The sequence below is a fragment of the Eimeria mitis genome, genomic scaffold, assembly GCF_000499745.2.
Source record: "Eimeria mitis Houghton genomic scaffold, Emh_scaff82, whole genome shotgun sequence".
Lineage (NCBI taxonomy): Eukaryota > Apicomplexa > Conoidasida > Eucoccidiorida > Eimeriidae > Eimeria > Eimeria mitis.
Genome location: NW_013576027.1, coordinates 24,374 through 39,293, shown reverse-complemented (window position 1 = coordinate 39,293; position 14,920 = coordinate 24,374). Strand labels below are relative to the sequence as shown.

Below are 14,920 nucleotides of genomic sequence, written 5' to 3'. Positions count from 1 at the left end.
TGCCTGGTGTTCTGCGTTTTTCAGGGCGGATGTGATGGAGTTTCCCGGAGGTCGTTCAAAAGGTGTCGGCACGGTTTTGTTTGCCTCTCGAGAGAGTGCACAGACTGCGATCGACACGTTCAATAACTACGTGTTGGACGGGCGGCACATATCCGTGCGTTTCGACAGGAAGGAGATGTAATTGAATTGAATCGTGGGCATAGAAATAACAAAGTAGGAACAAAAAAATACCGCCTCGCATGTCGTCATCATTCGGAGGCATTTTTACACAAGGACCCCCGTTGCCCGAGCTGTACGTAACCCCAGATCCTTCTGGTTCTTTTCCTCTTTTGCAAACAGAGGAGAAATTATGGCATTATGGAGGGCAGCAGCAACACAGCTTATTGGGGCCTTGCTATTCAAATAGATTTCGAGGAGAACGGCCGTCCACTAGTTGACGAATTGAATGGGGACGCAAATAATCATGAGCAAATATGCAAATCAAAACCGAATGGAGTAAATATATAAATATGAAACAAGAAAAACCAATAATACAGACTGAAGACGAAGGACAGACACGTAACCGTCCGAAGTATAAGTAATATTACTATAGGGCTACCCTCCTGTTTCGTTGGAATGAGGGGACTCCGCCAGACAACCGAATTTGGCTGTTTGCTGTGAAGGCAGCAAGCGGCCGCACTGTTGCATTCCATTTCGTCTGTAGACGCCTTCTACTTGTCTAGACACATGAACTTATTATTAATGCCTATTTCCAAACGCAGGTGACCACACGAATACGTTGACTAGAGAAAGGCAGACGTGTAGCCGTCCGAAGTAGAAGTAGTAATACTATAGGTATTAAGGGGCTACCAATTCATAGCAGTTGTTCGGTTCTTAACGACGAAGAGAAGAAATAGTTCGCCGGTCTAGGAGGCTGGTGTACGTACATGCGCCCCCCAATACATCAGGTGTACGTATAAACAAAAAACACGTGACGCTATGCGTAATCAAAGGCCACCTCACAAGCAAACACAATCTCAGGTGGGCCGTCCGCAGAAATCCAACACGTGCACAGTGTCACGACCGCGGGAAGGACTAGATCGGACCTGCGAGCAGCAGCAAGAGCAGCAGCAGCAGCAAGAGCAGCAGCAGCAGCAGCAAAAAGTGGAGCGTAGCGTTATATTTTGGGGTTACGCGCTCGCGTGCTCTGGCGCACTGCTCTGTCTGAATGACGTTGATGATAGGGATTAGCAGCTATTCACTAGCGTAGTATACACACTCTTCTATTTCACTGATTATAGTATCTATAGTAAAATGCAAGGAACACTTTACATACGATGGTATTATAATTACTATCATAAATAAAGTGAAATACATACTACACAAAAGGCGCGATTCGCGTGAAGGTCGAGGATGGCTCCGTTATACTTCGCCGTCAAGAGGGAATCCGCACATTTCCTCAAATCCCACAACTGAAAAACAAACAAAAAGAAAGAATCAAATGCCTGTCTCCAGTTTAGGGCTTAAGTGTGTGAAAATATAAACAGTTCTTGTGAAGTGCTGACGCAGTAATGTGGGAAATTTTAAACACATGTAATCAGGGGATTGAGGAAGGAACGAAGAAGATGGTACAAACGCACGCACAGTGCAAACACAAAAGAAGGGCAATAAATGGGGCAACCCAACCCAAAATAGGGGAAGAAGAGAGAAGGATCGCGACTAGAAGCAAACACAAACTTGGGCGAAGAAATCGGAAAATGCAACAAAGAAAAACACTAGCAAAACAAATCAATTACCACAGTAGACACACAAAGAAGACGTGGCTTACCTTCACGACCCCCTCCGAATCCCCGGACAACAACATTCGGCCATCCCAGGCAGTGGCGAGCCTCGTTATTCTATTTTGGTGTTCTAGCAACGTCAATCCGTTGCCTGCACAAACACTTCGCCGCAGGAAGTGCACCTACTATAATTGCACGCTGCAGCAACAGCAGCAACACCAGCAGCAACAGCAGCAACACCAGCAGCAACAGCACCCGTAGCAAGCCGCTCGCTGAATCGGAAGCTGCACTTGATGCTGCAGAAGTACGTAACAGCACGGCTGCATTCACCCTAGTGCTTCAGCAGCAGAAATGGTGGCAACAGCAGAAGCAGCAGCAGCACCAACAACTGGAGGAGCAAAAATGACCTGAGAGGTTTTTCGGGTCAGCCTGCCTGGCGTCCCATATTTTGATAGTGCCATCGTAGGCGCCTGATGCGAAGANAGGTTTTTCGGGTCAGCCTGCCTGGCGTCCCATATTTTGATAGTGCCATCGTAGGCGCCTGATGCGAAGAGTTGAATTTCTTCATCTGTATATACACCTTTTGCCGTATATACACCTGGGGTTGCATATACATCTGGAGCTGCATATACACCCGGCGCCATTTCTTCTCCTGGGCAGAGCTGAACGCTAGGCGCCGCCTCGCCGTTTCGCAGCCAACAAACAGCCGAGACTTCGGCCTGGTGTCTGCACGCAGGCGTACAATTGGGAAAACCGACGAAATACACCAAACAGGAAAAAACAAAATTCAAGGGTTAGGGACGCATTCAAGAGCTCACGCATCCAAATGTACAGCTGCGCACCCATATGCACGTACGTGTGTATATGTACATATATGTATGCTTATGTTTATTTCGTACGCTGCCTTACCCAGTAAAAGTGGCTAGGCGCAGGAGAGGATCTACGGAGTAAAGACTAATCGTCTCATCGCGACTACCCGAGAGGACCTGCAGAGAAAACCACCGTTATAACAGAAACAAATAAGAAACGAACAAAGCATTCCAACAAAACATGGAAAAAAAACTCATCAAAAAAGAGCAGACGAATAGGCTCTAAATGCCGTCTGTCCTGAATCTATCGATTGCATTTACAAGTTAAGGGCGACCTAGATGGCCCACTGTTTTTTTGAGTAGGCAACAAAACTATATTCTAAGACACTTTTGAATTACAATTGAACTGCATTGCATGTACCTTTAAGGAACTGTACGTCTCCGTCACGTCGAGCCCTAATATGCCGTCGGTGTGAGCGTTCACAATTGCAGAGGTTTCTAAGGCCTCCCCAGGCACCGCGTCGGAGATCGTCCAGACAAAAAATTCTCTTGAGACAACGCACGAGATGCACAAACAAACCTTAAGGATGAAGTTCAGAAGGGTAGAGTATCGGCTACACACGCTGTCATTCAAAGAATATACANACAAACCTTAAGGATGAAGTTCAGAAGGGTAGAGTATCGGCTACACACGCTGTCATTCAAAGAATATACACGCCAAAAACAAACCTTACGGGTGAAGCTGAGAAGGGTAGAATATCAGCTGCACAGGCTGTCATTCGAAGAATATACAGCTACGCAACTGCCGGGCATGTACAGAAAAGGCAACAAGAGGAAAAATAAAACACATCATATACAGCCTGTAAGGTCGTTACAAACAACGTAGGTTTATACGAGACACAAACACGCAAGTCAACAAGATGCACGACAGGAGCAATGAGCACCCAGGCATCAGATAGGAACAACCTACTGCGTGGTCAGCACAAACTGAAGAGCGAGAAAAACTGCAACAACGCCATCAGGATCGTCAAGAGCAAGAACAACGGCAGCAACAGCATCAGCAGCAGAACCGAGAGCAGCAAAGAAAGCAACAACCGCAAGAACAGCAGCAGCACCAAAATGAAACTTGAGCGTACCTGTGCCATCGGTCGAAGCCAAAAACGCGGGAGGGATTTTGAGAGAAAATAAAATTTAGAATTAGGCGGTGCACCAACTGACCCTCAATTGCCAATTGTGCCAACTCCTNTGAGAGAAAATAAAATTTAGAATTAGGCGGTGCACCAACTGACCCTCAATTGCCAATTGTGCCAACTCCTGTACGCAGCGCAACCCAAATCCTAAACCATTACCCTAAACCCTGAACCCTAAGTACGAAATCTATACCCTTATAAACCCTAGAGGCTAGTCCACATGCGTCCCAGCCTAACAATAGCCTACGTGCGGTGCACGCTTGAAAGCATTTTGAATGAGCTCGTGTTTAGCTCGTAACTGCTCCAGTGCGGCTAGGGCTTAAGGCTTGGGGTTCGGCTTACGGTCTCTTGCAGCAGATCAAAGACTTTGTATTCACAAGGCTCAGCCGCTCCGCTTCCACTATGGCCTTTCTTTCGCCTGCCTCTGCCCGCGCTGTCTGTTGCCTCTGTCGAGCGGTGGCTGCAAGCCATGAGGCCGCTAGCTGCATCTACACTGCATCCAAGCCACGCTCCCCGTGGAAAGAAACGACATATTTCCCGCACCTCACCTGCTGCTGCTGCTGCCGTTGCGTCGCCGCTCGCCCTCCTGTGATCCCCTGCACCTCCTGTTCCAGCTGCAGCAGCAGCTGCTGCTGCTGGCGCAGCTGCATGACGCGAGCCGCCGTTCTTCCTGGTTCTGCCGCTGCCTCTGCGGCCTCCGCCGCCACCGCTGACCAGGCTCTCCAACTCCAGTTCTAGAGACGCCAAAGACGAAATGCTGCCTGCTGCAGCGTAGGTAGGCGAAACAGAGACGGAGGGGGCCCCCTTGGCAGGGCGGCGGCAGCAGCAGCTGCTGCTGTCTGACTTAGAAAACGAGCTGCTGCCGGGGAGGCTACCGCCCTTTTTAAGAGGCTCTATGACGCATAAGACCCTGTCCGCTGCTGCGGCCAATACAGCCGGTTTTGCATGCAACATAGCACGTAAGTACCTCCCAGCCCCAACAGCGAACTGCACTGAAGGCTGCGAGAAAGCCTCAGACTCTGGCGAACGATTGGCCGAGGCAGGATCCATGTTATTATATAGCTGTTGCTGCTGTTGCTGCTGGTACTCTGGCAGAGGCTGTTGCTGCTGCTGTTGCTGCTGCCGATGCTGTTGGCGAGTTTGCCGCGGTGTTTCAGGTGCAGGGGATCGGACAGTCTGCTGCTGCGATGGTGCTGCGGTGGGCGAGTCATGCTGCAGTTGCTGGTGCTGCTGCCGTTGCTGTTGGCGGGTTTGCCGCGGCGTTTCAGCTGTGGGGGATCTAACAGTCTGTTGCTGGAGCTGTGCTGCAGTGCGTGAGTGCTGCTGCTGTTGCTGCTGCTGCTGTTGCTGTTGCTGCGGTTGCTGCTGCTGTTCCTGTTGACGGTGGTGTTGGCCTGTTTCACGTGGCGTTTCATCTGCGGGGGATTCAACAGTCCGCTGCAGCAGCGGCGCTGCAGTGGGCGAGAGTGGCGTTGCCTCTGCTCTGGAAGCATATACGCCTTTGGGGTGTATGGACACCATGAAGAGTTTGTGGCTGTCCGTGTGCAGCGCAGCAAAAGAACAGGCGCCACTCTGCCAATTGTGCAGCGAGCGCGCATTCCACAGAAACTGGCAACACCATCCCTCGTGGCTGAACTGGCGGTAACCTGGGCCAGGCCGAGACTCTGCTCCCGTTAGCTTGATCTGCAGCTGTTGCTGCAGCTGCTTCTGCTGCTGCAGCTGCTTCTGCTGCTGCTGCAAGACGAACCCATCTCTGTCTATCTGGAGGCTGCACGTGCTGCCGCATGCGCCGCCGTATGGCCACCAGACGAAGCCACTAGTCTCAAACCAGCGGCGCCAGAGCGGCTGCACTCTGGGGGTTGTGAGCGCTGCATGCAGGTCAGTGCAGCAAGCCCCAAACCGCGTGGCATCTGCTGCTTCTAAGAAAGGCAGCACCGCAAGCAATACTGTCTCCCTTAGCAACGCGTCTAGGCAGCGACTNGTGGAGCTGCACAGACACCTGAAGCGGTGCCGCCATGACGCTCGCGGCTCTGCACCTTCGAGCCCTCCTTCTTGCTATTGCCCCGCCTTCGGCAACTACCTCCACCACTGCCGCTACCGCTGCCACCGCCGCTGCTGCTGCTACTGCTGCTGCTGCTGCGGGCAGGGCTTTGGCTGGTGCTGCTGCTGGTGCGGCGGCGGCAGCTGCGTCCAGCTTTGCTGTTGGGCTTCGAAGGGCGTTCCAGAGGCATCTGTTTGAACCCCCGAGGAGCGCACCGGCTGGCGTGCCCCTCGGGAGGAAGGAGGGCGGGACTAAGCCGCCTAAGTGGTCAGCGAACCCCCGAGAGAAGAGGTCTGTGCAGCATCTTAGGCTGCGCCGGGGCTGCGGGCTTCGAGCGCGCCTAGAGGCAGTTGCAGCTGCTGTAGCAGAATACGGAAATGGGGACGCCACCGCACACAATCTGACGCCATGCCGCTGCTGCAAGCTGCAGCCTGAGCACGGCGAAAAGCAACAACACCCTGCGAGAGCGGATGAGCCTGCAATGTGAACGGCACTCTCTAACTTTCAATGTTAGCGACACGACTAAAGTATGGCGGAAACAAACAATGCAGGGTGGGTGTTTGGTACGCACTGAAAAACCGAAGGTGCAATCAACACGTTCGAGCTGGGCGCCAACTGCAGTTTTCTCCTCTCTGCCGAAGCCCTCAGTGCGTTCCCTTCGCTGTGTGAATTCATTCAACTAGGCATGCGTGCATGCATGCTGCAACTATTGTTAGGCTTACTGCCCGATAAGAGGGCTCGTTCCTTCAGGGCTCCACTGAAGTCGTCGTCCGCTTCAATTCTTGTCGCAGCNACCTTCTAAGACTGCGACGGCTTTGCCGGCATTTGAACGAACTGCGGACTGATCACGGTGCGCCTCGCTTGCGTGAAGCAGCAGGCGAAACCGCCATAAATCCAAAGCGTTTAGGGCCCAGAAAGCGCCATAATCCCTAAACAGCCCATTTCAGCGTTCTCTGCTGTCTCAATGCTGCCGTGACCTGGGCAGCCGAGCACTGCATGCAGCGCGGCAGGCACTACCTTCTGTAACTTCTGCAGCAGATTTTAAGAATCTTTCATGAATAAGCATGCGTTTTTTACGTTTAGATTGACTAACAAGGACGTATTTCCGTATATTCCCACGTGCTTTCGCGTTGATAGCAGGAATACACACGGGTGCTGAAGCAGCAAGGAGGGGACCTACTCACCACTCCTGCCGGTCAACGCGACCGCGGTTTCCCGGAGAAGTATTGTTTAGTTATAATATGTAGTCTTCTTGTTTAGCTAGTTAGGACCAACGAAACAAGACACCTTCAGTTGGTTACATGGTGGGCGCCGGTAAACGCGGCTGATTGGGGGGCTGCCACTGTCTTTGAACAGTTCGTCAATTGCTTACGTGCGTATAAACGGTACAGCTGCAGTGCTTGAATGCATACTGCGACCATCACGTGGTGCAGATGCAACTCGCGGTTACAGAGCCCATACTGTTCCCGAAGGGACACAGTAAGGACACGCACAAGCGTGAGGTTGCTCCTGAGCCGTCGGAGGTGCAGCTCTGTCCCAGCATGTACAAGTGTGTAAGACCGTGTGCCCAAGTGAAGGACGCTTTCGTCCTCCCCAAATGTCAAAAATGGCGGGAGTTCGGAGTGATCGGAGCTTCGTAAGTGCATTCATGCATGGCTCCTACTTCACCTCGAATATGCTGCTTCCCGTCTTCGTTCAACAAATGCTGCCCCCACGGTGGTGTCTCTGATGCTCTGCAAGGGTGAATTAGGGATAGGCGTTTTGCCTCATAACGGCACACCGGGTGACGATGGCAGCTTCTGAGGGCCTGTCGGGTTGCAAGGGCATATGTGCATTCGTAGTTATGCGGAGGGGCATGAACCGTGCACTACTGCGCGGCTCATGCAGTTATTGGTGGTCCACGCGCTGTGTAGATGAACGATGCGCATTCTAAGGTTGCTGTGACCGGAACGGGAGCGAGCTGCAGCTAGCTGCACTTGGACTGGTGAAAGGGTGTCAAGTAGCTTTCTCTGCACCTACTATGTGGCTTCTAATTTGCCGCTGCACCTGAGGACAAGAGTGCTAACTACCATGGCAATCTGCCGCCCCCTTTTTGTTGTACCAATGCATTTGTTCTTATCCCGGGAATATCTGATAATTCACGCTGTGGAGGCGGATGAGTTTGCCCCTTCTCTTCTTCTAATTTGTATTCATTCTGTGGTGTTCGCGCACAATATCTTGTTTTCTTATCGTATGAGGCGTGATTATTTACTCTGCTGTGTAGTGGTATCCCTGCAGGTGCACGCAGTCAGTGTGCACAGGGCAGCACACCTTTCGCTCTTCAGAGGCGTCTCCGTGAACGTCTGCACTTCATTATGCATTTCATAACATCCCCGTTTCATTCGTTTCCGAGCTGCTTATATGTAAATATACTCCCTGCATATTAACGCACTGCAACGATGAAAGACGTCTTGGGGCTTTGGAGAGGTTATTGTTCTGCACCTGTGCTCGCTCTTGGCGGTCTTTTGAACAGAACAGCTCGCAGCATGTAAGAAAGCCAAAGGCTTTTGCAGTATGACAAAACATCATAATCCAGCTTCGGCGTTCGAAACAAACGGTCGACACTACGCGCCAACCTGTGACCATCTGCAGTTCCTGACTAGCGTGCTTTAGAACAAGCTGGCTGGGGCATAGTGATGTGTAAGGCCTCTGGGGCGGTGAAGCAGAGCGGAAAAGCATTCAGGGACGCTCTTTAATATTTGGGAGTAAGGACGCTCGGCAGGGCAGTATACGCGCTTTTGTTGTTGACCTCCGCCACGTCGCTACACGTAGGCTTCGACGGATGAGGACATTCCAAAGAGAGTACCTGTAGAGTAGCAAAATAAGGGTAGTTCATGCCAGTATCTGGACCGGTTATTAAAGAAGGCTACTACGAGGAATTCACAGGACGAAAGGAGTTGCTCCACTCAAGGATGAAGCGCTCGCAAAAAGGTGTGGCTTGCTTGCTTCGGTCTACAGACATTTTCTCGTATTGAAACAGTGGCGCATCCTCGTGCATGACCGGATATGTTCAAATATTATTGCCTTTGCCTCTCGGTTGTTTTCAACCTTTATATTCACATATTTACGTGTGTGTATGCGGTTGCTGTTGCTTTTATTGTGGTTGTGTCCCTGTGTGTGCGGAGTTGCTCCTCTCTTTCATTCACTACCGTAGTTTGGTTGAATTTGTATGTAAGTTATTACTGTTCCGTAATTCAAACCTTGAGTTTAAAACTTTGCTTGTTTAATCGGACGAATTTACTACAAGACCAATAGGACTGTGTCAGTGCTCTGTCAACAAATACTGGTACAGTCCGAGTGTATATCCCCATCTAAGAGCTACTTTCCTTAAAAACAAAATTCCACGGTTGAAGCTTCGCAGGTCAGTCAGAGCTGAGAAGTAGGGTGTGTTCTTATACAAGTAAAACAAGGGGTCCGGGCAAATATACATGGATACGTAAATGGCGTCAACGTCTTTCCCTGAGTTATTTTTACTTTCATGTGAATTCTGATTTTGTCATATTTTGATGTCGACCTCCAGAACGCCAAGGGCTGTTGCAGTTCAACCTGCACTGGGCCAGCCATCTGGCGACAATTTCCATCGGTAGTTGAAGAAATTAAACTAGTAGTCGGGAAGTGGTTGCTAAATGTAGTTAAGCAGCCTCTGTATGCCTCAGAATCCCTGCGTGGTTCTCTGTTCTGCTCGCAGGAGCTGCCATTCATATGTCAGGGTGCATGTTTAGTCATGTTGCGCAATAGATAGTGCCCTAAACTAATGCAGAGGATGGTAGGACAAAGCCAGATGATACGCCCCAGCGTTTGCTAGGTAAATATACCAGAACAACTGGCATGGAACCCTACTGCAGATCTCGTAGGTCAGCCAGAATGATGAGCAGCCGTTCTGCTTACCCTTCGCTGTTTGATGGAAACATATTTCTTTCCTCTACGAACTCCATCATCTGCCCGAAGCGTTGCAAGATCCTTTCGATATTCTCCACATGGGCTTGGGTCCGGCGCAGTTGCTCCTCCACTTCGTCTCGTTGCAGCGGCTGAGTGCTGCCGTAGTCTGCAGCTGCTTCCGAGGGCCCGCCAACGCCAGTGCCCCTGCCATTAACAGGCAAGGCCAAGGAACTCTCTCTGGGCTCCTCTATGTCTGTACCTGCAAGGAGAGGCGTGGAGGAGCCCTGTTCTTCTACCCAGGCTTCTCGCGGGTACTCAGTATAGAGTAGCCGGTAGACACTCTCCGTTTGCTCATCACTGCCCGAGTTATGCGGATCCGAAGGGCCCTGCGCCGTAGTCTGGAACAAGGCCTCCGCTGAAGGAGGCCTCCTCAAAGGGCCTTCCCTGAAGGGAGCGGCGGGCGAGGTAATCTCTGCGCCAAGTAACACAATGCCATCGAACTGCAGGATAGAAGAAGACAACAACCTACATCCTACAGATGCATACAACACGATACACCACATCACAGGGCTAGATAAGGAGGAGGATCGTTAGCATATCAGTAGTTCTGCGTTGTTTCTCCGTCCCCTGTCTTTCATATATCACTCATGCATCTAATGTATGCAGTAAATATCTGTTGCTTCTGCGGTGCGGCCTCAAACTCTCGCTTACCTCTCGGGGACAGGGGCCGTTGAGATGTTGCCGGAAACGAATTCGCTGCCGCACTGCTGCCTGGCGCTCTGCCGAGTTCAGCTGGGCGGTGAGATGTTTGCTGCCGCTGTGAACGCCCCACGAACTGCTGCGCATTTCCTTGCTGAGGCACTTGAGAGACGTTCTCGTCGTTAAAGCCGTGGGCTACAGACAGGGACCCCTCACAAGAGGCATGTTGAGCACGGGCAGCTGCAGGGCCTTGATCCAAAGTTGCAGTCGAATTCGGGTCAGCGGAACTAGTTTCACCTCTGCGGAGACAACAGGGCCGGAGAGGCCCCGAGGACTCAATGGACGAAATACGGTTATAGAGGCAAGGCGACTGGGACCGTGCAAGCTCCTCTCGCCGTCGTTCCTCCTGTTCCAGCTGCCGTCGTTGCTCTTGCTCCTTCTGCTGTCGTTGCTCCTGCTCCTCTCCCTCCCGCTTAGCCGTCTGCTGCTGTAGTTGGGCTCGATCTAAGGAGGCCCCCCGGCATTGCTGGCGCTGGGCCTCTCCGTGCGCTGGGGGCCGCCACCCGTTGGTCCTTATGGGCTTCAAAAGGAGGATCTCTCTCTCGGCAGGTGGAGACAGAGGCGCAGACATTTCGGGCGAGACAAACCAACTGTCTGCGCCAAGCTGCTCCTCCACCCAGGAACCAATCAGCGCATCGTCCGGCGTCAGAGGCACCTCCGTGGGGCTTGGCGCTCTGCCGGCGTCAGCTATTGGATCACTACCAGCTGTTGCTTCTGCATCGGACAATGCAGCGTCGGATGCAGCTGCGGGGTTAGCTTCGGATTTTCTGTCGGATGCAGATTCAGGTTCAGCCTCGGATGAGGCACTTGCTGCATCATCAGATGCGGCATCCGAAGCACCGTCAAATGCAATGTCGAAGGCAACGTCTTCTTCAACATCGGGCGTAAAGTCCCCCAAAGAGTCGGAGGCATCGTTGGATGTAACGGAGAGTGCATCTTCTAGATTGTGGCCTGAAGCGTCTTCTGGCCACTCAAATTCCTCCTCCGATAAGCCCTCGTATGCCGACCCCGATTGGGTTTCCGATCCAGTTCCGGAAGCAGTTTCCGATGCACTTTCCAGATCTGTTCCTGATGCCGTTTCCGTGAAATCGTCTGAATAATCGAAAGACCCATCGTCCGAGTAATCCCACCATTCAATGTATCCTGCATTATCATCTTCAACGTTCTCTACAGTAGCTGCTTCAGTAGCTGCCGCTGCAACTTCTGTAGTAGCCTCTGCAGCCTGCAGAGCATGGAACATTGCAGTTCGTGTTTCGCCGTACATCGAAGTGTCGGGCTGACGGCCTAGATAGGCAAGATATGCATCGACTTGTTCAATCGTTGGATGCCCAGTTGGGATATTTTGAAGGCTAGGAACCCTCAATCCACGGTTGGAGCAAAATTGAAGGTATCTCCGAACTGGGGGGACGAAGTAGAAGGTTCTGATATAATGGAGTTCAGCTCTTCCTCTTTCGGTTTCCACATAATATTCTTCGAGCATTTGCCTCTCACCCTCTGTTGCCTGCGCAGGAAGGTCCATATGCAAGGGAGGTGGCGGGTCCCAGGCAGAGGCGTAGCTCGGAAGCTCCTCTGACATCCAGCCCCATTCCTCTGGGTTGCCCCCCAGAGGCCTCTGGAATGGCACTGTACAGTTCCCCGACGCAGGCTGAGCGCGATCGGGGAAGACGCGGAACTGGGCGGCTGGAGGGCCGCTCCCGTTCGGCGGATCAGCTATCCCCTGAGCAGGAGCAGCGACAGCGCCGCCGCTCACTGTCTGCTGGGCGATGTTTCCTTCAGAATACTGGCAACCAGCAACGATAAAGGGAGCCTCCTGCCCTTCAGACGGGCCAACCATTGTTTCTGAAGGGCGGGGAATCTGCCAAGGGGCGTGCAGGTGCCCCTGAGAACCATCTGCACCGGCCTCTACACTGTTGAGAAATGAATGCTCAGCGCTAGAGCCAGGTAAGCTGCCTATAGATCGTGTCCCTCCAGCTTCAGCCGCTTCCATTGCTGCACGGGTTTGATGATTCGCCTCAGAGTCGTTCGAGTGTCCTTCTACCTCTCTAGAAGATTGAGAGTCCCAAGATTGCTCCTCCAACGCCGCCAAAAAAGCGGTGGCTCCTGAGTGAGACCGCATGGAAGACTGCCGCTGGGTGCTATAGGTCCTACCGCTACTGCTGCCAAGCCTGCTGTCGCTGCTGTTGATACTACTGCTCCTGTTGAATGGGCTGCTGATGCTACTGCCACGGCTGCTGCTGTTGGAGCTGCTGATGCAGTTTTCGGTGATACTGCTGCCGACGTTCACTGGCGTTCGCATCTGTNCAGCTAGAGGTTCTGCCTCCTGTGCTCCAGCAACGCCGCTCCTGCAGTGACTGCTGTTGCTGTTCTCGGGGGAAGGGAGAGCACTGTGAAGACGAGTCCCTCCGTCTTGCTGATCCTGGCTATGACGCGTTTCACCCTCTTCTTGAGATTCCATAACGATGGTGATGTCGAGGTCAACCTGCACGAGTATATTGCTCAGGAATGAAGAAGGTAGTAGAGGCACCCGCCTATCCAGAAATGGATCTGATATTCGGGTTGATGCAATGGCCTGCAACAACACACATACCACCGACATAGGGAGATATGTGAAGGTCCACGGTGATGGAGCTTCGGGATCTCCCATTTGCCTAACTTTCGAGAGGACCCCGCATAGCGGCCTCCAGTAGAGATGAGTATACGACACAACGGTGTACGCATAGTTCAAGTCAGGAAGGGATACACACTGCCATGAAGAACAAACAGGAAGGAAGACACTGCACAACACTGTAGGCTCCGAGGATTCTCCCGTGAGCTTCGCCTCAGGCAACTGGAGCCAATAAACTGAGCTACTATGCTAGATCTAGGCCATTCAAGCAAAGAACACTACCCATGAGTGCCCACGTGGGACGTTTCTCACCTGGCGCAACAGTTGTTCCACTGCACGGGCCCCGTGGTGATTGGCTAGGCCGTAGGCGCTCAGAAGCCATGCCCAATTCCTGTCAACGCTCATATTTCCAGCTGTACCGGATTCGATTCTACTGCTGAGGAAAGTTTCTAGATCTGATACCCCTGCAATCCTACACAGTTCGAACCCACTGGTAGAGCGCCCCTCAACACCTATGGGCTGCTGAGGACCTCGATAAGCCCTGAATTCCGTGGGTTCGGTGGGCCTCTGGGGCGCCGGAGACAAATTGAAGTCTTGGACTCTACTTGAAGGAATAGTAGACAATCTATGAGTCACGGATTGTCTGCGTTCTGCAACTGTCGCTGTAGTAGGCACTGCGAGCACAGTAGGCTCAAGCGCATGCTGGTCGACAACAGGTCTATGGGCACGGGTAGTAAGCAATGCCAACTCCATGCCCACCTGCAGACTCAGCGGGCACAGTGTGGCAAGCGAACGCAGTGCACGCCGGCGCCGAGCGGGCACCGCGCGCCCGCGGAGTATCCCACTTCGATGAGCCCCACGTAAATCAATCGGGAAAAAACCGCCGTCTGGCCTTCGCATCCTTGAAAAATACTTCTGTAGGACATATGAAAAATCCCGCTTCTGAGCAGCAAGGGAGGGAAACAGCAGTGTGAACTGCGCGCACGAGTACCCTTTTGCCAGCCGATGCTTCCCCCTTGGGCCGGCACTGATGAGTCGTACCAGCTGTTACAGCACACGACACTGGTAGTGGCCGAACTACAAACAAAACTGAGAAAGTAATAGAAGAGAAGCCTTCCAGCTTCCTTTAAGGCGAGCCAAGCAAACCGGAGTGACCACCGGAGTGACCACGCTGGCGGTGGGATATCCGCTTCATATACCGACAGAATCAAGCAGTAGGGCGTGAAACGAACTTTTATTCACACTTTTGTAGATCAATTTAAAATGGGGCTAGGTCGGAGGAGATAGTTCGTTCTGGAGTGCGAACTTGAATCGGCGATTCGAAATAATGGCCCCTTTAGTGCTCAGTGCCCGCCGAACCTGCGACGATGAGCCTTCCTTTCCCCCAGACTCTAGAATATGGTTAATTATAGGCTTAACATCAACAATTAGGTGAATACAAGTCCAAAGGCTTAGCCGTTTTCCGCTGTATATGCGCCTGAAACGCTAGCGAAGGGCATGCGAACAGCCTCTACGAGCTGCGGCGGACGCAGCCCGTGGACCTTGACCAAAGAGCCACTGGAGAGCAAAGGCGAAATGGGACCGGGGAAAAGGAACCTTTTTGCTCAAAAGTAAGGATCAAAATATTTAGAGGGCGGGCATATTCAATTTCACCATGAATTATCTGTCGAGGATGTATTTTAGACCGCTCATGCCCCATTGATAACGACCGCCCATGGCAAGCGGGGCCACAGCTTCCGAGGCGGTCCGACAGGTACTCGGATGTCTTGAGCTCCCGGGTATTCGCAAATCCACAAAATTATCATTACCTATTCGGTCAAAGATGTAACAACTCTTTG

At 52.2% G+C, this 14,920-nt stretch overlaps 2 protein-coding genes across 2 annotated transcripts; both read right to left on the bottom strand.

Annotated features, from left to right (window-relative positions):
• Window positions 1-1,016: 1,016 nt before the first annotated feature.
• On the bottom strand, window positions 1,017-5,990 carry EMH_0069240 (uncharacterized protein; the record flags this gene model as incomplete). The annotated part of the gene is made up of 11 exons (XM_013502064.1): window positions 1,017-1,085; window positions 1,359-1,451; window positions 1,808-1,911; window positions 2,168-2,230; window positions 2,359-2,486; window positions 2,670-2,746; window positions 2,991-3,117; window positions 3,540-3,705; window positions 3,859-3,883; window positions 4,102-5,678; window positions 5,759-5,990. 11 exons carry the CDS (start codon window positions 5,988-5,990, stop codon window positions 1,017-1,019), a joined length of 2,661 nt encoding a protein of 886 aa, XP_013357518.1.
• A 3,733-nt stretch (window positions 5,991-9,723) lies between these two features.
• On the bottom strand, window positions 9,724-13,982 carry EMH_0069130 (uncharacterized protein; the record flags this gene model as incomplete). Its single annotated transcript, XM_013502063.1, is given in 4 exon segments — window positions 9,724-10,250; window positions 10,430-12,777; window positions 12,781-13,046; window positions 13,395-13,982. Coding segments are annotated over 4 exon segments (3,729 nt in total).
• Window positions 13,983-14,920: the final 938 nt, after the last annotated feature.